Source organism: Canis aureus, chromosome 26 (assembly GCF_053574225.1).
Source record: "Canis aureus isolate CA01 chromosome 26, VMU_Caureus_v.1.0, whole genome shotgun sequence".
NCBI lineage: Eukaryota > Metazoa > Chordata > Mammalia > Carnivora > Canidae > Canis > Canis aureus.
Window position 1 is genome coordinate 37,719,258 of NC_135636.1, and position 20,736 is coordinate 37,739,993.

At 49.7% G+C, this 20,736-nt stretch overlaps 1 protein-coding gene across 3 annotated transcripts in view; it reads right to left on the minus strand.

Annotated features, from left to right (window-relative positions):
• The window catches only part of RIMS4 (regulating synaptic membrane exocytosis 4), an 87,884-nt gene that overhangs the window by 5,175 nt on the left and 61,973 nt on the right, over nucleotides 1–20,736 (minus strand). For 2 of the 3 annotated variants that reach the window (XM_077873302.1, XM_077873301.1), the window contains 4 exons: nucleotides 17,623–17,761; nucleotides 3,117–3,229; nucleotides 2,727–2,828; nucleotides 1,985–2,124 (listed from right to left, as the gene is read on the minus strand). In XM_077873302.1, the coding sequence (XP_077729428.1) occupies nucleotides 1,985–2,124; nucleotides 2,727–2,828; nucleotides 3,117–3,229; nucleotides 17,623–17,699 (432 nt within the window). In that variant the 5' untranslated portion in view covers nucleotides 17,700–17,761. Of the gene's footprint in view, nucleotides 1–1,984; nucleotides 2,125–2,726; nucleotides 2,829–3,116; nucleotides 3,230–17,622; nucleotides 17,765–20,736 lie in introns of all 3 variants that reach the window. The other variant, XM_077873300.1, reaches the window with a different exon arrangement.

Genomic DNA, 20,736 nt, shown 5'->3' on the forward strand with positions numbered 1-20,736 from the left:
CAGTCCTGGCTGGGTGGTTTGGGCAAGTCATCTAACCTCATGGGGTCTCAGAGTTCTTGTTTCTAAAGGAAATTATCCCCAGTTTACCTCATGCAGAAGGATCAGAGGGATGGATATAAAAGCTCACTGTAAACTCTCGGCTGCTCCTCAAGCACAGAGTAAGATGAAAACGGTGTGAGCCTATGCTACTGTGACGTGCTTTGTGGCGGGAACTAATCCAAAGCTACACTGGTTTCAAAGTCAATCTTCCCAACAACCCTACAAAATGCTCCCATTTTAGTTGTTCAAACCGAGTCTCGGAGAAGTTAAATCATTTACCAAAGGGGGCTCACCTGACCAATCTTCAGTGCTCCTTGGGTAGCTGCTCAGAGGGTCTACCTCTAATGCACGGATGGATTCATTTTAAACTGGGGTTATGAGCTGAACTGTATTTTCCCCAACTTGATGTTGAAGCCCTAGCCCCCAGAATGTACCTGTATTTGGAGTCAGAGCCTAAGATTCAAATGAGACCATTAGGGTGACCCTAATCCAATCCAACTGGAGTTCTAAGAGAAGGTTAGGACACATGGAGAGACACCAAGGATGCATGTGTGCACAGCAGAAAGACCATACAAGGACACACAGTGGGAAGGTGGCCGTTTGCAAGCCAAGGAGCAAAGTCTCAGAAGAAACTGAATACCCTGATCTTGGGCTTCCAGCCTCCACAACTGTGACAAATAAATTTCTGTTGTGCAAGCCACCCAATCTGTGGTACTTTGTTACGGCAGCCCTAGCAAACTAATACAACTGGTGATCAGATCTCGTGTCTGGTGCTGGTGAGTCTGTCCTGCTCTGACATTCAGAGAGCTCAGTTAGCAACGACCCCTTCCCTATTTCTGCTTCCCCACCCTCTCCACATCCTGGACAGACCATTCTCTGGAGCTTCCCCAAAGATGCTCAGGCCAGAGGCCAGAATGCATGACCTTCATCTAGTAGACGAGACCTGCCCCCTAGATGGTCGTCTGGTGGGTTACATTGTGGCTGCATGCCTCCAGGCTAGAAGACTTTTCCCAAACTTTTTTTGACAGGGATATACAGTAAGACACTTAGAGTGAGGCGCATACGTGGGATTCCCGATTAAGGCAAGTGCCTCTCACCAAATACGGCTTGCCTTACTAAGAATGATAAATGTTTTCTTTCCTATTCCATTTCATTAAACAAGCTAACAAACAAATTTGCTAAGAGGTGCTAACCTTATTTCACAGCTCACTAATGGGTCTTAACCCTCAGGTTGAAAAATCCTGCCCTGGACAGGCTCTGGGCTTCCGGGTTTGGCAAAAAGTCCCACTGTCTTGGCAACTTGTAACACTTTGGGCCTGTCCTCATTTGCTTTTCCTGTCCTCGTTAGAAGCAAGAAATTGAGGCACCAGCTAGAGGTGCCCGAGTAGCAGCTCTGCGATGATGGGTTCCCGCAGGCATCTGACCTGGGCCCTGCCGACGCCCACGATGGGCAGCTATTTCCAGCTCCATGTCTGAGTCACCCTTAGGACCCTCCTAATGGCCAGGGGGACAAATGCTTCTCTGGCTCCTCCACACCTCCCAGTCGATTATCTCTGTGCTCCAGGCCCAGCCCCGGGCTTCCAGAGGCTGTTAATAATAACAAGAACAATGGGACAGCCATTTGAAGAACGTTTCCTATGGGCCAAACATATTTTTCTTGCATAATGCATACATTTCGTTGTCACAATAATGTTCTCTGGAGGGTCTCCATCTTACAGATGAAGCATCCCCATCTTATATAGATGAAGCAGCCAAGGCTCAAAAAAGAACTGGTGCCAAGCTGTACCCGTGGAGCTCAGATCAACCACAGAGCTCTACTTCCTCCAGGGGAAGCTCTCCAGAGACTTTCTCTCTTCCCAGGAGTGCCCTCCTCTCCCTCTGGAACTAGGCACACAGACACACACACACACACACACACACACACACACACACCAGCGCCCCTCACCTGCAGGACTTTGCCCTGGGGACTCTCAGGAAACAGCAGCACCTGGTTATACAGCGGGTCCAGGGACTTGCGAGCAACTTTGGTCTTCTTCTTGGCAATGCAGACGCCGTTCTCCAGCAGGTAGGCCTTGATATAGGCCGCTGAGGACAGGCCAGTGGGGAGAATTCCAATAGGGCCCTCAGACGGTGGGTAAATGGCTGCCCACCCACTGCTGGGGGCCAGCTGTCCCCTGGGGTTTGAGGAGACAGCCACAGAGGTGGGTGTGGTGGTAGATGTGGATGATGGGGTACAGCCAGGGTTGTGAGAGGCCTACTCTACCCCCTTGGGGAGGGGGGTCCTGCCTGCTTCCTCCCTGCCTTTGCTCACTGTGTACTTCCTGTTTCCTCTCTGCCCCTGATTTGCTCACCCCTTCCCCTGCTTACACATTCATCACTGACACATTCACTAGGCCTGGGTGTGAATGTGTAAGCACCTAGGTAAAGGGGTATAGCTATAAACAGGAAAGATGGTCCCTGTCCTCCAGAAGCTCAAACCAGTGGAAGACCAACAAGGTCAACTGAGAATCTCAAATGCGTCCCCAGAACAAACCCTAAACCACTAGCCCATGTGAGTCACTAGAGTTGGGACAAAGGGAACCCCCCGTAGGTGGGCCTCATTTTCTCTTTTCTAGACCCAGATACCCATCAGGACCTCCTCCCTGACCTCCACCCCTGCCCTGCAGAAGGAAGGGTAGTCCCCACACCTGGCAGTGTCTTGGAGCCTGGCTTGGCCGTAAGCCCCCGAGCCTGGATGATGTCCACTTCGAGCTGGCCATTCCGCTCCTGCAAGCCGATCTCCACGTCTCCTGCAAGACACCCAAGTAAAGGGACGGGGAAGTGGCTTAGAAGCTCGCCCAAGGGCTCAGCCCCTCCTCTCTACTTACAGATGAAACCCCCTTCCCCTGCTTTCAGCTCCAAACAAGACCAGAAACAACTCCGACACAAGTCCCTGGACTCTGCTGAGGGGTTGGCAAGTATGGACAAGGCTCTAAGCTGGGTGCTCAGTGGACTGCCAAGGTTGAGAGGGCAAGGCGAAAGCTGCAAGGCTTGTGCCGTGCCCCCCCCCCACCTCGAACAGCCCTTGGGGCACTTACCCATTGGCGTGGTGGCCAGGGTCTGGCGGCCCACAAACTGCGCTGGCCCCATGCTGCCCAGGAAGTCACTGAACTGCGCGTCTGATGCCAGGCAAACTCCCCCATAGTTAAGGCTGCAAGAAGAAAGGATGAGACAAAACCAAATGTTCCAAGGCATGGACTGAGGACTCTGACGACTCAGACAGAACACCTCTCGGTCCCTGGGAATTCTGTCCACATCTGTCACCCGGCCTCAGGCAGACCGGTGTCCTGTCTCTCCCTCCTCCCTTCTATGTTCATGGCCTTAAAAATCTCCACTTCAGCTCCAAAATTCCAGGGCTTATTAGCTTTTGTGTCCTGTACCATCCCCTCACCTCTCCTCACCAAGCCTCAGCTTCCACCTCCATGAAATGGGTAGGATACCTGCTGTTCTAGGCGATTGTAAGAAACATGGGAGGTGATGCTTGTCAGTGCCTGGCTCCTGTGATTCTAGGGCCACTACACTGTGTGGTCCAGAGACCAGCAGCATCGCCCAGGAGCAAATTAGGAATAAAACTGTACCCCCACTCTACCCCTACTGCTGAATCAGTCAGCCTTTAATTTTTTTATTTATTTTTAATTTTTTAAAGATTTTATTTGAGCGAGGGAGAGAGCACAAGCAGAGGAAGTGACAGAGGGAGAAGGAGAAGCAGGCTTCCCACGGAGCAGGGAACCAGATGTGGGGCTTGATCCCAGGACCCCAGGATCATGACCTGAGCTGAAGGCAGATGCCCGCCAACCGAGCCACCCAGGTGCCCCTCATGTAGAGTCTGCCTTTTAACAAGAGCCCCAACAGACTTGTTTACACCTGACAATTTGAGAGGCAAAAGACCAGTGGCTCAGCCTCAGAGGTCTCCATTTGTTGCTGCTACAGGGCTGCCCAAAGTCTACTGCCCACCCCCCCTCCAAAAAAAAACCAAAGTCCTCTGCCCCTTCTGTTGGGAAGGAGACCTCGAATCTCCCTTGAAGAGCCCCCTCTCCAAGGCACTGATTCCCATGGAGCAGAGCAGACCAGGCTCCTTAGTCTGGGCATGAGGTCAGCCTGGCCAATCAGCCCAATCCTTCTCTTGGCTGAACTGGCTCAGAGACCTGCATGTGGCCCAGTTCAGCCCACAGGAATCTAGTTAGGAAGCTTTGTTTTAACTGCGGGGAGTAAGAAGCTCTCTTTTTCCAGCAGACATGAACCTCAGAGAGAAGACTGGAGCCAACTTGCTGCCATCTGGGAATCCATGAAGGAAGCCATCAGACAGGTGGCACTGCATGAGCTCCTGGATCAAGTTCTGCCTGAAGCAAGATACTTCATCTTTTTTTTTTTTTTGTTACATAAGTCAATAACAACTATTATTATTATAAATTATTATTTTCCTTAAGCTGATTTTAGTTTTCTCTCTCGTCTCTGAAATGGGAATGTTCCCATTTCCTGGGTCTGTAGTATTAAATGAGATGAGGCACTGAATACCATGCTTGAGGTGCCCTGCTATCTTTAGGAACAAAACATTGGCAGCCCACTTCCTCATCTGACCCTCACTCCAATCCCAGGAGGTTGGGTCTTCATACTTATCACCACTATTGAGATGAGGAAGCCCGGGTCCTGCTCCACCTAAAGCCACAGAGTTCACAGGGCAGTTAGTACTTGAATACGACACTTCTAATGCCAATCTCTTTCCACCTGGGCAGGTCCCAAGAACAAAAGTGAGCTTTTAAAAGAAATTATTTTATTTATATATTTGAGAAAGAGAGAGAGATTGAGGGAGAACATGAGCTGGAGGGAGAGGGAGAAGCAGACACCTCACTGAGCAGAGAGCCCGACTCAAGGATCGACCTCACGACTCCAGGATCATGACCCTAGCCAAAGGCAGACAACTAACTGATTGAACCACCCAGGTGCCTCCAATAGCGGACTATTAACAAGTGCCTACTGGGTGCAAGGTTTCTTAGCAACCAGGGAGGTCTCTGAGCAGGAGGAGGAAACCGCCTTGGGGCCCTGAGGGCACAGCATGCTTGGTTCACTGCCTGAGGGCACCCCACCACCACCACCACCACAACCACCAAAGCTCCCCTCTTGGGAAACCTGCTGGGATCTCAGCCTTGAAGGGGCAGGAAGAGCTTCCAAGGAAGGTGCCCCGTCCTGCTTCTAAGCCACTCCGCTAGCCTGCCTTTCCAGAGTGACAAGACCCTGTACGCTGAGAACCTATCATTTTGTCAGGGAAACGTGTGGCTCTGGGAGAAATGAGTGAAAAGGACAATATAACAAGACACACCCAGTCCCCTCCCCACCTCCCACTTTGGGTTGGGTACTGCAGTACCAAGGGCTTACTATGTGCTAGCACCCTTCCAGGCTCTGGGGCTTATTTAAGTCCTGTCCTCATGGGCCGTATCTTCTTCTTTTTTTTTTTTTTTAGATTTTATTTATTTATTCATGAGAGACACAGAGAGAGAGACAAAGAGAGGCTGAGGGAGAAGCAGGCGCCATGCAGGGAGCCTGACGTGGGACTCAATCCCAGGTCACCAGGAACCCTGGGCTGAAGGTGGTGCTAAACCGCTGAGCCACCCGGGCTGCCCCTAGGCCGTATCTTCTGGTGTGACTCCTGCTGTTGGGTTCTAGTGAAGCAGGCATGATTTTATTTACCTAACATCAAGGAATCTCAGGTTCAGCAAAGGAAAGCCACTTGCCTAAGATCACACAGGGAGACAGCGGGAGAGGCAAGATTTGAACCTAGGTCTGCCTGTAAGAGGCAACTTTTAGGCGGCTGCCACAGCATACAATAATTGCCCCTTGTCCAGGACTGGTCCCAGTATGTGAAGTGGGCTTCTGGAGGCCTGGTACACTTTTCTGGTGAATACTGTGCTCATCTCTTCCTCCTGGAGAGACAGCTCAACCTGTCTTCCAGCCTTGTAACCAAGTGTGGCCAATGTGAGCTGAAGGCATACAGGCCCCTTCCAGGTCTAACCTATACAAATCTCCTCCATACTGTCTGTTTTATGTCAATCTCAGCCTATGGATAGTAATGCCAAAGGCTAGAAATGCCTGGGGCATTCACCTGGGCCTCAGTGCTTGCCATAGACATCTCCCCTCTCCAAACCAATGTTACCACAGGACCAACCCTTGTGGTTCTTATGATGATTGCAAGATACCTTTCAGCAACAATCATCAGGAAACTGAAAAAATAAAGGCTTATTACCTACAAGACCTGAAAATCGCACAGCACACATGTGGCTACATAACAAGGTTGTGGGAAGTGGGGCTCGAGACCACACAGACCAGGAGTTCAGCTTTTATTGGGGTCAAGGGTGAGGCCTAGAAGTTCAGGCTCACTCTTTATTGGTGAATTTAAAACATAGGAGTGGGAATTTAAAACACAGGAAGAGAAAAGACCAGTGGCCCAAATGGCCAGTTATCGAAATCAACCAAGATTTCTAAATCAAAAGAGCCTCAATTGTGGGGGAGGTGGCCTGGCTCTGTGTGGCTGACAAATTTGTTTGCCTCTTTGAAATGAATGCTTCAGCAATCAAAGCTTAAGTCAGGCACTGCATTACAGAAAAAAAAAAAAAAAAAAAACCCGCAAAACCCCAACTCTCAGGGCTCACAGGACACCATCTCACACCCAATAAAATGGCTACTATCAAAAACAAAATAAAATTAAGAAAACAAAAAAACAAGTGTTGGCAAGGATGTGGAGAAATTGGAATCCTTTGCACTGTTGGTGGGAATGTAAAATGGTACAGCCGCTATGTAAAACAGTACGGCAGTTCCTCAAAAAATTAAAAATAGAATTACCATATGATCCAGCAATTCCACTTCTGGGTGCATGCCAAAAAAATTGAAAGCAGGGTTTCTGAGACACAGTTGTACACCCATGTTCATAGAAGCATCATTTGCGATAGCCAGAAAGTAGAGACAACCCAAGTGTCCTCAGTGAAGGGATGGTTTATACATACAATGGAATATTATTCAGCCTGAACAAGGAAAAAAGTTGTGATATATTTTACAACAGGGATGAACCCTGAAGATGTTATGCTAAGCAAAATAAGCCAGTCACAAAAGGATAAATACAATATGATTCCACTTATATGAGGTATTCGAGTAGTCAAATTCAGAGACAGAAGGATGGTTGCCAGTGTCTTGCTGCGGGAGAATGAAGAATTAATGTTTTATGGGGACAGAGTTCACTTTAACAAGATGAAGAATTCTGGAGGTGGATGGTGGTGAGGGTTGCACAATGTGACTGTACTTAATGCCACCAAACCGACACACTTAAGAATTGTTATGATGGGGCGTCTGAGTGGCTCAGCCGGTTAAGTGTCTGACTCTTGATTTCGGCTCAGGTCATGATCTCAGAGTTGTGAGATCAAGCCCCACAATGGGCATGAGCCTGCTTAAGATCCTCTGTCTCTCCCTGTGCCCCTCCCTAAATCCCCCTCCTCTCCAAAAAGAAAAAAAAATTGTTACAATGATGGGTGAAGGGCAGGGGGTGGCCCAGGTTTTCAGTTATGGAATGAATAAGTCACAGGGATGAAAGGCACAGCAGAAGGAATACAGTCATCAATATTGTAATAGCACTGTGTGTGGGGACAGATGGTATTGACGCTTGCAGTGAGCAAGGCACAATGGACAGAGCTGTCCCATCACTATGTTGTACATCCGAAACTAATATAATCCTGTGTCAACTCTATTCCAATTAAAAAAGAATTGTTATGATGGTAAGTTGGTATCCTCAGTATTTTGCCACAATTAGGAAAAAAAAAAAAAGCCCTCACATACAATCTTCTCTCTTTGCCCCATATGACACTCTAATGATGGCAAAGCCACAGAAAAAAAAAAAAAAAAAAAACAAACAAAGGAGCTGACCCCAAAGACCAGAAACATCTGCATTGAAATTGGCATGAACAAGAAATGAATGTTTTCATTCAGTCATTGATTATAGAGGCTAGTTATGGCAACTGGCTTTACTTAAATATGGTGCCCCTGGCCCAAGCTCACAGATCCACAGATTAGACACCTGACTCCAGCTCGGTCAAACAAAAAATCTCTCTGGCAAACAATAAAAGAGAATCCCAGAGACCAAAAGGGGCTCTGCTATGAGCCCCTTGCATGGTCCTCACCAAGAGCCCCAAACTAGCTCCCTGGTCTTGGCTGCGCAAGCTCCTCTCTCAACCCTGTGAGGTACCTGTGCGGTGTGCCAGTAGATCCTGTTTCTACTTAAGTTATTAGCAGGCTTGATGGTGGAATAATAATTTGACATTGTATGTAGCCTGAATATTTTTCCTTTTCATGATTTCCTACCATCCCTGCCACCCTCTTCCATTCAGGCAGTAGTCTCGGCAAGAGATAACCCAGTAGAAGGCAGTGAGCAAGCTGGTCAGATGCCTGGATTTTGAATTTCAAATCCAAGAAGAAACAGACTTAGAAGAATATGTGCAAAAACCAGGCTGCCCTGTCCCCAGATAACCAAATGAAGACTCCTCAGCCTGAGAGAGCAGTGGAAGTCAGGAAGGGGGGAAGGGGGGACAGTGGGGATGCTGGAGAGTCCTCAGGGAAGGCCCAGGTCCCTGCACTGGGATGGTGGTGCTGACAAGAATCCCCATGCAGGCCTGGAGAATCTGAAAGCAGAGGGGACATGTACCCATCCTTCCTACTGGGTGGAGCTCAGAAAGCATGATGCTTTGCAGAAATGACTGCCTGGTGTCTTGTCAAGTGAACCTGTGTCTCTGAGGCTCTGTGTGTCCTTCTAAGCCCAAGAGAAGCATATGTTCCTGCCATACCCGAGAGAGGGCCAAACCAAGACAGAGGCAGAGGAGTACTGAATCCCAGCAGTCCGGCTTCTGAATCTATTATCTTAGCAATTATGCAACAGTCTCATAGAGAAAGTATGGGGAAAAGAACTTAAATATCTAGGGACAGAAATTCTTCTTGCAAAGACTCTTAGTTCATAGCACCGAAGCTAAGACCTAGACTCTCCCACGACTGGTAATACGGGCCTTCCTCCATGGCCCTGTCTCTTTTACATTCTACATTTGGGGCCATCTGTGGGGTCCAGGCTCCATTTTGCAAGGAGAGTCTGGGCTCTGAAAGCCCCAAACTGGTGGTACCTCTTGGGTTCCAAGTCACCAAAGGGCTCGGCCTCCCAGGCAGAGTGAGGTTTTCTGCAGCTTGAAATTGAAAGTTCCCTCCAACATCATCATTCTCCGCTCCTCAGTTCCTGGTGGGATTGTGAGCAGACAATGGGGAACTGGCAGGCCTGGTAATTAGCGGTAATTGTTTATAATATCTGGGCGGCTGCCTGATTTCCCATCCCAGGGTGCCTTGCTGGCTGCCAAGGATCCAGACAGACGCCCCAGAAACCCTGAACGGGGTTATCACATCCTCCATGGGGCTGGAGGAAGGAAGAAGAAAGTGGTAGTTCCTGCTGGCCTGAGGACTGACTGTATCAGAGATCCCACTTCACCTTGGGGATCCTCCCTGGAGTAGAACAAAAGGCAGGGGACACAAAGTCGAGCTGGTTCTAGTCACTGGTCACCTGCTTGCTGTATGATCTCTGACATGCTGCTGCTGTCTCTGCACTTAAATTTTCTCATTTGCACACAAGAGCACACTTACCTACCTCTTGGACAGTGTGCAGCCATGCCATTGGCAGGCGCCTGTGCTGTACCAGTTTTAAAATTTTCAAAAATCTCTGCTTATAGGGTCCATTCGCAAAGGGGTGGGAAAGAGCCTGCTGAATTAAATACCATACACATGCTACTACTTAGACCATGCCTTGTATGCAGCAGAAACTCAATAAATGTTCACTGCTAAACCCTTCAGGTGGTCCCAAACTGGGAAAATACAGTGGCTGAGTCTGGACTTTGGCCTAAGACAGACCTTGGATTCCAGTGCTGTGCAACCTGGGGTAAGTTTTGTAACTTCTCTGAGCTGCTGTTTTCTCGTGTATGAAATGGGGATAAAGCATAGTAAGATAATGCAAGATAATGCTCAGCACTGCACCCAGCACACATTATATGCTGGATGAATCAGTGCTGGCCCCTGCTGTCTGGCCTGGAAGAGCCTCTTCTCCCTCTTCATTGCACTTCTGACTCCAGACCTATTTGGAAGTACAGCATCTGGATCCCTGAACAAAGCCCATGCCATGGGGGAGAGGCCTGGGGAGGAGGCTGGGGAGCAGATGGGGGGCAGGCTGCAGCAGCTGGTTCCTCCTGGGGACACACGCCAGCCATGCAGGTAGAGCCAAGGCTGAAATGGGATTACAACCTGTGTGCCGCTGGCCTTTTATTTTGTGTTAATGGTGAAATAAGATTTCCTGCATTTCAAATCTTGTTAGTTTTGTTTGTGGAGCTGAAACCCATTTGTCTTTTATCATTAACCTTTGATCTCGGTTTGGCCTGTGGCTTTTCTGTGCTTTTGACCGTTAAAGAAGTAACTGGGTTACTTAGGGATGGCCTCTTCTCTTTTTTCAGATGGATCACCTGTCTCAACCGCATCTGAAATTAAAAGGCTGCACAGCCTTCATGGTGATTATGGGTTATGTGGCTCTGAAAGGTTTTGGTATTTTATGGGTTCTCTGTTCTCCCATTCACTGTCGCCCCCATGTTTCCACCCATCCATCTGCCATCCCACAGACCTGCGGAGCCTCCACTACAGTCACTTCTGCTATGATGCAAAATAGAGATTCCTAAAAATCACTCTGCAGTGCAAAATCCTTCCATAATAAATCACAGAGCTTCTGGGTTAGGGGCACGACGTTCAAACACTATGTCAGTATCTCTCTCTCTCTCTCTCTCTCACACACACACACACACACACACACACACACGACAGGAATATAGTAAAAATGGTAGCACAGTCTTTATACACATTAAATGGTTCAGAAATGCATACATACTACAATAAATACGATACTTTACCTAGGAGACAACTAAAAGTTTGCTTGTGGAAATAAGTGTCTGGAGGATTGCAGCTCATGAGCTGCTGCAGAGTGGTGGAGGAGGGCTGTCTGAGAAGGGATAGAGAGCTGACCAGACCCAGTGCTGATGGTGCTGAAGGGACACGGTACAGGAACCGCGGGAGTAGGAAGCGGCTGGAGGGGTGAGTTGTGTTTGGCATATTCCCATGTGGGTGCAGTTTTCTGCGTTCCCCTAGTGTTTCTCATGGATGAAACAAACCCAAGCAAAGGCAAAATCTGTATTGTGCTAAAATTCTTCCCTAATACTTTAACTGTGTTAGGACAAATTCACGTTTTCAAAACAAGTGGTGTTGCAGAATTGACTATACGCCAGGAGATGCAGAATCCACCATCCCAACTTGGGCTTCTCAAGCACCAAGACATTTCCAAACCTGCCCCCAAGCACACAGAGTGTGGCTCACAGGCATGAAGCCAGAGAGTTGATTTACTTTTTCATTTATCAAATAAATAACAGAAGGGGAAACCAAGGCATAGAAATGGTACATAACCCAAGCAGGATCCCTCTGCTAGAATGTGGCAGTCTGGCTCCAGGGTGTATCTGCTTAACCACCCTGCTCTGCTGAGTCTCCATGCCCTGGGGAAACCTTCCCTTCATCCACAGCAGAGCACTGGGGTTTGCAGTCAGTGCTCTGGGTGGACTTGAATTTGAATTTGAATTGTGGATTTGAATCCTGACCAACCCCCCAACACCCCCAACTTGCTAGCTGCAGAGACACATGCCTCACCTCTCAGAGTCTGGGTTTCCGTTTTGGTGAGGCAGGAATAAACGACAGTATACCCCTCAGTGCTGTTGTAAGTACTAAATGAGATGAACTTCTTAGAACTGAATCTGGCACAGTCAAATGTTCCATAAATACTAGTGCTTATAAAACGGAACAAAACAAATCCCCCTGTCTCCTAGCCCACAGCCACATCCAGTCCTGGTTTGTCCTTCAGGCAAGGACCATAATATAGCAGGGGTAGGCAAGAGAAAAGGGCTTCCAACCACTCACCAGGCGTCCGGGGCCTTTGGTGACTAGAGAAACAGCCTTGGCAAAGATGTGAGCCCAGATGCCATGGCCACACACCAGCTTTCCAGGGCTTATGGGCACAGTGACCTAGATGCCCAGGGAGCTGATGTTGGTGATCCAGACACATCAGGACAATGAGGGACAATGAGGGTGATCCAGACACATCAGGACAATGAGAGCCCAGGGAGCTGATGTTGGTGATCCAGACACATCAGGGACAGTGAGGGAAGGAGCAGGAGGGGCTCTGAGAGCCAGCTTCAAGAGCTCCTGGGACTTTGAGAGGGTGCTGGGGACCCGATTCTATGTGATGGAGGTTGAGGAAGTTCGAGAAGGAATGGAATGTGGGTGTGCTTCTGCTCATTGCACCAACCCATTATCCATCAAAATTCGCAAAACATCACCTGTAGGCCAGGTCTTATGCTGGACAGGCACTGAACTCAGTGTCTAGGGGGACAGACGGACATATACATGACAATTACAAGACAGCGGAAGGCGCTGCAGTGGGAAGCAGCTGTGGAAGCCTCCAATACCGCCAGAGGAAGGGCAGACCTTGTCATTCTATCTCCTCTGTCCACACCCAGGGCAGACATTGCTAATCAACCTCGACACTCCTGCCAAGGCTGGACTAAGCTCCAGAATCCTTCTCAACATGGCATTCCAGGGAGCCACTATCAATTAACTGGAGTTGGCACAGGAGATGAAGCGTATGTGCCAGTTCTGAGCTGAGATCTGGAGGAGGAATGAGTCAGAGGCTGGAGAGGGAGTAGAGGTGGGAAAGGCAGTGCCAGGTAGAGGAAGCAAAGACCCGGAGACAGAGAGAAGCATAAGAGGTTCGGGACGCTGGAGCAGGGGACACATGGCCGGGGCCTGGGAGAGGATGGCAGGGATCAGTGGAAGTAAATGCCAAGTGACGGACTATGGAGTTTAGACCAAAAGGAAGACTTGCATGCATCCCAGCAAGAGTGATGAGTGGCCTCACCAGGGGGGTGGGAGGGAAAGAAATGGATGAGTCAAAGATAGGAATAAAATGGAAGAGCCCAATGAGGGGCTGGATATGGAAATGGAGAGGGGAAGCCGCCTGGGAGAACCCCAGGTTCTGGTTTGGGCAGCCAGGAGACAGTGAGCTGTGTGCTCAGCAGGCTTTGCTTGTCCCCACGCCCCTCTACCCCTCAAGCCTCACAGCAGCGCTCCTGGACCTCTCACTGCCAGTTCCTGTGTTCCTCTGGCCTCACTCACTCACTGTGCTTGCTGCAGGGAGGGCAGGAGAGTTAATGCAAAGCAGCCACCAACCAGTAGGAGACAGAGAGTCAAGTATGAATATTCCAGCTCCCCCTACCGCAGGGGGGACAGCTCCCAGAGTCCTCATCAGGATCAGTCAAGCTCCTGCCTACAGTGGCAGCTAGCTTCTTAAAGCACATGTTCCTGGATGCCTGCTCTGTTCTGCTTCTCTCCCATGCTCCTTCACCACGGTTTTCTGGAATCATCTCCCAAGTGAATGACTTGCACTCAAATCCACTTCTCAGGTCTGGTTCTGAGGAACCCAGACTAAAGCAGTCACCAGCGAGTATCTCAGGATCCAAGGGGTGTCTGGGGAGGCACTATTCTCAGGGTCTTTCTCAGGGAGCTTGACCCCCTGCCCCTTTCCATAGGAGAGATGGGCCTGCTGGAGGGGAGGTGGGGAGCTTGGCTCTGCCAAACCCACAGCTGTTCCCTTCCATCCTTAGCACAGAGAACTCCAATTTTCAACCAGGCATAAAGGGGCTCAGGGGAGGAGAGCCCTTTCCTGGCCACAGGAGATATACCAGGATCAGTCTGAGATGCTGAGATCTAGGGAAGGAAAAGATGAAGGGGCTCACTGAGCCACCAAACCACCCTGGAAGCATCCACCTCCAGATCTCTTGATGGATACAACCATTAAATGAGGGAAAGAGTCAAGTATAAAAAGGTTAAGGGTGGAGTCCAAGGCCCAGATCTGAAGCCTGGCATTTGAAGCCACTAACTGGCTGAATGACCTTGGGCAAGTTAATTAACTTTTTTTTTTTTTTAATTAAGCTCTTTTAGCTTCTGTTTCCTGGTCCGTAAAATGGGGACATGAACAGCCTCAGCGTCATCAGGTTGTTGTGAGGATTAAATAGGCTAATATATGTAAAAGTACTTCACAGAGTGCCCACACGTGCTCTGTAAGGATTAGCTCTAGAATGTTATTGCCACTAAGCCAGAGCTTCTCAACCTTAACGTGCACATGAACCGCCTGGAGATCTTGTAAATCTTCAGCTTCGGATTCAGTAGGTCTGAGGTAGAGCCTGAGATGATGCATTTCTAACAGGCTCCCAGGGGATGCTGATGCTGCTGCACTGTGGGCCACACTCTAAACAGCGAAGGCTGACATCACTGTTGGCTGATATCACGAACCCTAGAACCCAAGGATCTTCAGTGACAGAATGGCCCCACCCCTACGTACCCCTTCCCCAGCCCAGAGACCTGGTTAGGATGCAGCGTTTTCAAAGTCCTCTATGCCTGTCCTGTGCAGCTCTCACCTCACTGCTAGTTGCTTGGTCAGTGCAAGGCAGGGTCTCCCAGGTGCCCAGCCCAATTGTCTAGCACACTGTGGGTACTCGATCATGTCTGCTGAAATAAAAAAGCCCTGTGCCCACTTGCAGGAAGACACATGCTTAATGATCCAGGGCACGGACAGGCAGATCCAGCAGTGCCAGGGGCTGCAGGCTCGCGGGGGCTGCTCGAGCACACTGGCTCCTCGTAAGCCTCAGCTGGGCTGGCAGGAGCCCAAGGGGAGGACAGTCACACCCCCTCCTATTTCAGAGCCTGGCATCTGGGTCCCACCAGTACCCAAAATACCTCCAGAACAAGGAGGAGGCTGACCACAACTCCATGTCCCCTCTGTCCTTTCTATGCCCCTTCCTTGCCCAGGTGTTAGGTGGGGTGATAGAACCTGGCTGGGCTTCACCAAGACTCAGAACCTCTCCAGAGGGCAAGACTCTCCCCTCTGCTGGAACCAGCACCCTCCAACCCACCTGATCCTTCCTCGATTGGGCTCAAGAGATCTCCATACCAAACCTTTTGATAATCATAAATGTCAGAGCCAACATCAATCCCATGCTTGCTCTGTGCTAAGTACTCTACAGACACGACTGCAGCTGGGGTGACTCCTTGTATCCATTAAGATGCAAGTGGCTACGAGAAGCAAAATACTCAACTAACAGGAGCTGAATCAACAACAAATAACAATAATCACGGCCAATAATAATAGAATAATAGTGCATGCTATGTGCCAGTCACTATTCTAAGCGCTTGTACATATTTTAATTCATGTAACTTTAAGAGTAGTCTGTAGGTACTATTCTTGTCCCCTTTCCAGAGATGAAGAAACTGGGCTCACAGAGGTAAAGTAACTTCCCCAAAGTCACACAGCTACTAAGAAGCAGAAATGAGCCACAAACCAGGCTTGTCTGACTCCAGAGTCCTTGTTTGGAATCTCTCTAACATAATCAGATTCTCTGGTCCCTCAAAGCACATCGCAGCAAACGACAAGAGCCACCTCCCAAGCACCTGTCATGTGCAGGCATCAGCTCATTTCTCCTTCATCACACCCTCCTATGCTGCTCTCTCTCCTTGGACAAGTCACGTGGCTTCTCTGAGCCTTCTGTAAACTGGGACTCTGGGTTTGACTCCCTACTCTTGCTCACTGCACCGCACTGCCCTCCCCCTGAGCTGCCTGCGAGACCAAGAGACAAGATGTTTACCAGCCTTCCAAAGCTTGAGAGGCCAAGAGATGTGCCCAAGGCCACCTGGGGGTCAGTGCCCAAGCCTCCAGGCCCTCTGGAACTCGGCAGAGACCCACTGCTACCCTGATGCCTAGAATATCTTCCTCTAAGTGTTGCTGCCTTGCCAAGTTTCTCAGGTTAAAGAAAACACTTGTTCCCTTCCTCCTCCTCCTCTTCCTCTCCCTTCTGCCTATCCTCCTCCTCTTCTCGCCCTCCGGAAAGCCTCCCTAGGAGGTGGGTGGAACAGCAGCCTCTGCCAAGGCAAGGCCATTCACAGAGGCCGGAGATGCCCAGTTTAGGAGGGGCTGGGGGTGGGAAGGCTTCCAGCCAGCAGGAACCCCCAGCCAGGAGGTAGCGCCAGAAACGGGTGAAGAGAAGGTGGTAGCCGAGCCCCAGCCCTGCCCCACAGTGGCCTGGCTGGTGTCTGCCCTCGGACAAGCCACTGAGCCAGCGCTGTCCAATGGAACTGTCTGCGAGGGCAGAGATGGTCTGTCTCTGCACTCTCCCAAACAGTTGCCACTGGACACATGTTGCTGAGCACTTGAAATATGGCCAGCGTGATAGAAAAACAGAGTATTTCATTTTATTCCATTTAAATTAACCTACATTTAAATAGCCACACGCCTAGTGTCCACTGTACTGGATAGCACAGCTTCAACCTCCCCAAGCTCCAGTGTCCTCATGAGGGTGATGAGAATCCCCTGGCTGAGGATGGCTAAGACAAGGGAACAAAACGTTGCCATGGAGTGAGCCCCCACCGAGAGTCAGGATTCCTGAGTTCCAGACCTGTTAATGTGCTGTGTGATCCAGGACCAGCTCCTCAACCTCTCTGAGCTCCCTGGGTCATCTGTACAATAAGAAAATCACTTGGGAGCAAAGTTTCTTTGCGAGGGATCCATGGATGGGCTCTAGGGGAATCTAGGAACCCTCTACAATTATGAAAAGAGTATGTACAACTATATGTGTGTGTAAAAATGAGTGACTGTGTGTGTGTGTGTGTGTGTGTGTGTTAGGGATGTATGCACATGTATTTTTTAGAGGAAGGCAAAACTTGCCCAAAGTTCTCAAAGAGGTCCATAATTCAGCAAAGACGAGAACCCCCAGCCTAGAGTAGTCTATCCTCAGGGAGCCTTTAGAAAATGGAGTTCCTGAGCTCCACTCCCCGAGACTGATTCAGGGCACAGACCCCTGCAATCTGTATTGGGATCAAGTGCCCGGTGATTCTGATGTACTGTCTGGGGAGAGAGGACACTGGTGAGGAGGCCATCATACCTAATAGTTCATGGCTTGACATACATAAGACTCTTTATCAAGCAGTAATATATATTTTTAAAAACCAATCATGATTTAAGAAATTAAGAAAGTAAACAGTAACACCGTGATAAAGCCCCTTTCAACCCCCTTCTTTATTGTGCAGCACTGACATACGACACTCATGTGCCAACACTGTCCTATGCTCTAAATATTAACCCATCCAACTCCTCTGAGGTTGCTATTATCACTCAGTTTTACAGAAGGCACGTGCCTGGGATCACTCAGCCACCCTCTCCACCACACCCTTGGAGCTTCCTTGCTTTATCACCTCCCTTCTGAACTACCAGGAGCGCGGAGCCAATGCCCCACCAACCCGAGGCTGAGCCAGAGCTCCTGGAGGGTGTTGCCCTGCCCCTCCCGCCCTACACCACAGGGCCTGCAAAGCCAGGAGGGCTGGCAGTGGGCGGGGCCCCACACTCACTTGCCCTCGGAGCCGTAGCTATTCATGCTGTCCTCAATGGACTCGTGGCTGGCCTGGCGCAGCGTCCGGCTGGGCATCTCCACCGCCAGGCCGGTCTCCGTGCTCCTCTGGATGGCCCCCTTCAGCCTCCGGCTGTCCCCTTCTGGGCAGAGAGGCCAAGAGAGATGGGGAGAAAGAGATACAGGGTGGGAAGGGACAAAGAGACAAGTCATCTGGTTAGTGTTATGGTGGCTGGTGATTGCCCAGTGTCGGCCCCCAACTCCAGGACACCAAATTCATCCTTCCACCTGCCTCACCAGTACCCCACTCCCTGGGGCAGCCCTGCCTTTCATACCCACCCAACAGGCAGTACCCCATGAGTCCTGCTAACTGTTGGATTCATTTCCAAGTACTTTCTCTCCCCCTTGAACTCATCTTTCCCTTGAAACTTTCTACAGATCATTTCTCCTCCTCTCCAGCTACTTTTCATTGAGCACTTACAATGTGTCATTCTCTGTTGTGTGCTCTGCATGAATTTGGACCAGGTTTTCTCAGCAGCACTGGCAATTTAGATGGGATCTTGCTGAGTTGTCAGGGGTGTCCTGTGCATTGCAGGAGGTGTATCAGTATCCCTGGTCTCTACCTACTAGATGCTGGTAGCACCTTCCAGTCCAGTGTGGCAACCAAAAACGTCTCCAGACATTGCCAAACATTCCCCTAGTGGGGAACAAAAGTCACCCCTAATTGGGGACTGCCGATTTAGGCCACTGGCTCTGAAACCAGACCGTTTGGTTTGAACCAGGTTCAAATCTGGATTTCTCTCTCTGTGGCTATGAGACTTTGGGCAAATTGCTCAGCCTCTTTGTGCCTCCATTTCCTCAATGGTAAAATGGGAGAACAACAGGCTTGTAATGTATGGTCCTCTGCCCTTGCTAGGGCACTCTGAAACACCCTCTCCTCCACCAGTAGCTCACTCCTTTGCTTTCACTCCGTGACCAAACATCATCTTATTCAAGACCTTCCTTGACCACTCCCTGCCCCTACCACACCCCACCCCCCTCTGTCCCATCACCCTGCTTTGGCTTTCTTCCCAGCACCATCCCAGACATGTTGTTCATTGTTGGTTTCTTGGCCAGCTTCCTTCCCATGGAAGACGAACTCTATCAGTGCATGGTACTTTGCTTTGCTGCCAGCTGAATCCCCAGGGCTGAGAGGAGGGTCCAGCCACAGTAGTTGCTCAATTAATAACTCATGGATGAATGGATGTCTGCCTTGAGAGTCATCTTAACCCTCAACCACCCATGGTAGATGGGTCTGCTCTTCCACTTTAGCATCAAGGACATAGAGACACAGAGATTAAGTCAGTTGTCCACACCACTAGAGCCAAAAAGCTAGGGGGAATGACGGCACCAGGAATTGATCACAGCTCGTTGATCAGGGTAAGCTTTTCATTGCCTGCCACCCTGTAGGGACTGTGGGTTTGCTAGAGGTGGGGGTAGATCTTCAGGGAAATCTTCTCCATGTCTCTAGACAGGCTGAGATGAGCTCATATACCTCAGGGGCTTCCTCAGTGCTTGCTGACCAACTCCCTGGAGCAAAGCAGTGCCACCCAAATCCTACCATCCTTCTTAGGCAAAAGGTACGGGAACCTGGGTCTGTGTGCCAGGAGGCAGAGTAAGACCAGGATGCCTCCCACTGGCCTCCTCCTGGCCTCCCTCCTCCTTCCCTCTCTGACTTTAAAAGGCACGCGCGCACACGCACACACACACACGCACACACACACACAAAGAGACATTGTGTGTTTCTCAGTATGCCTACGTTTGTCTCCCACATGTATCTGCATTATTCAGGCACACGGATGTCCACCACAGAAAAACACACAGTAACATATAAACACACAGGATTATACATGCAACGACACACAATGCCTTAATGTATGTCTGAGTGTTTATATTTATGCATTTCTATGAGTCTCCAGATACCTATCATTCTGTCTTTCTGAGGCTAAATGGGTATGTGCCAGTCATACACACAGACGCATATTCATAAGAAGTATAGGCCAACCCACTCAAGAAATCACACAGAGAAACTGACACTGTGCATTTCTCCATGTGTGTGTCACCTGGGTGTTTCTGAACACACAGGGGAACACATGTGTCCCTGTCTGTGCTTCCTTTCATTCCACAATTTGTTCTTTCCCTAGGCTGTATGTGCAACACACCCAACCATTTCTATGTTTTTCTGTGTATGGCAGGTGCTCAGACAGAGTAAGATTCAGAAATACACACATGCTCACTCAGAAGCACAGACTCACAAGCACAATGAGATATCCCCCAACTCACACATACACACACACACTGTGCACATATATTCCCAAGATATAAACCCACAGCTTGGCACCCTTCAGGCAGGCTGCAGACACCTGCCTGGACTTTCTACCTCCCCACCGAGCCCTGTTCTAGAGACTCACACTTGTTTGTCTCCACCCACCAAGGTCTGACACATTTCTCCTGGAAGAGAGAGAATCAAAGTATGACACAACTCAGTCCCCACAGGGGCTAAGGAAGAGGTTTGGAAAAGTGTGCTTCACATCTGTCTGGCATTCTGCAGCACCAAAGCAGTTCACATCCAAGTGCCCTATATGGGCTTCAGATCAGGCTGGTTCTGCAATCAGCTGGGACAGGCACAGAGTTTAAGCTCTGCACAACTAGCTGCCAGACCTTGGGCAAGGCAGGTAGCACCTATCCCATGGAGTTGCTGGACATTGGCCACAGAGCCTGGCACACAGCAGGTGCCAAACAGAAGTAGCCACAATGACTGCAGAGTAAGACGTCCCAACACTTCCCAAATTTGCTCACACCAACTATCTTGCATTTCCCCCAGCATGCCACCTTCCCCACCATGGGAGTCCCCAATCTGGTACCCAACCACATCAACAAGGTCCACCACCTAAACTCAGCCAACCGATCCCCCACTGGCCATCTCTACCAACTCAGTCAAGGTCCCCAAAGTGACTGTGCCAATGCTTTCACACTCCTCACTCCATCACCCCAACCAATGACCTTTCTCCCACTTGGCTGAAAGATGTGTTTCTTTGACTTGCTCTTTATTCCAAATTACACCTTCCTCAGATCT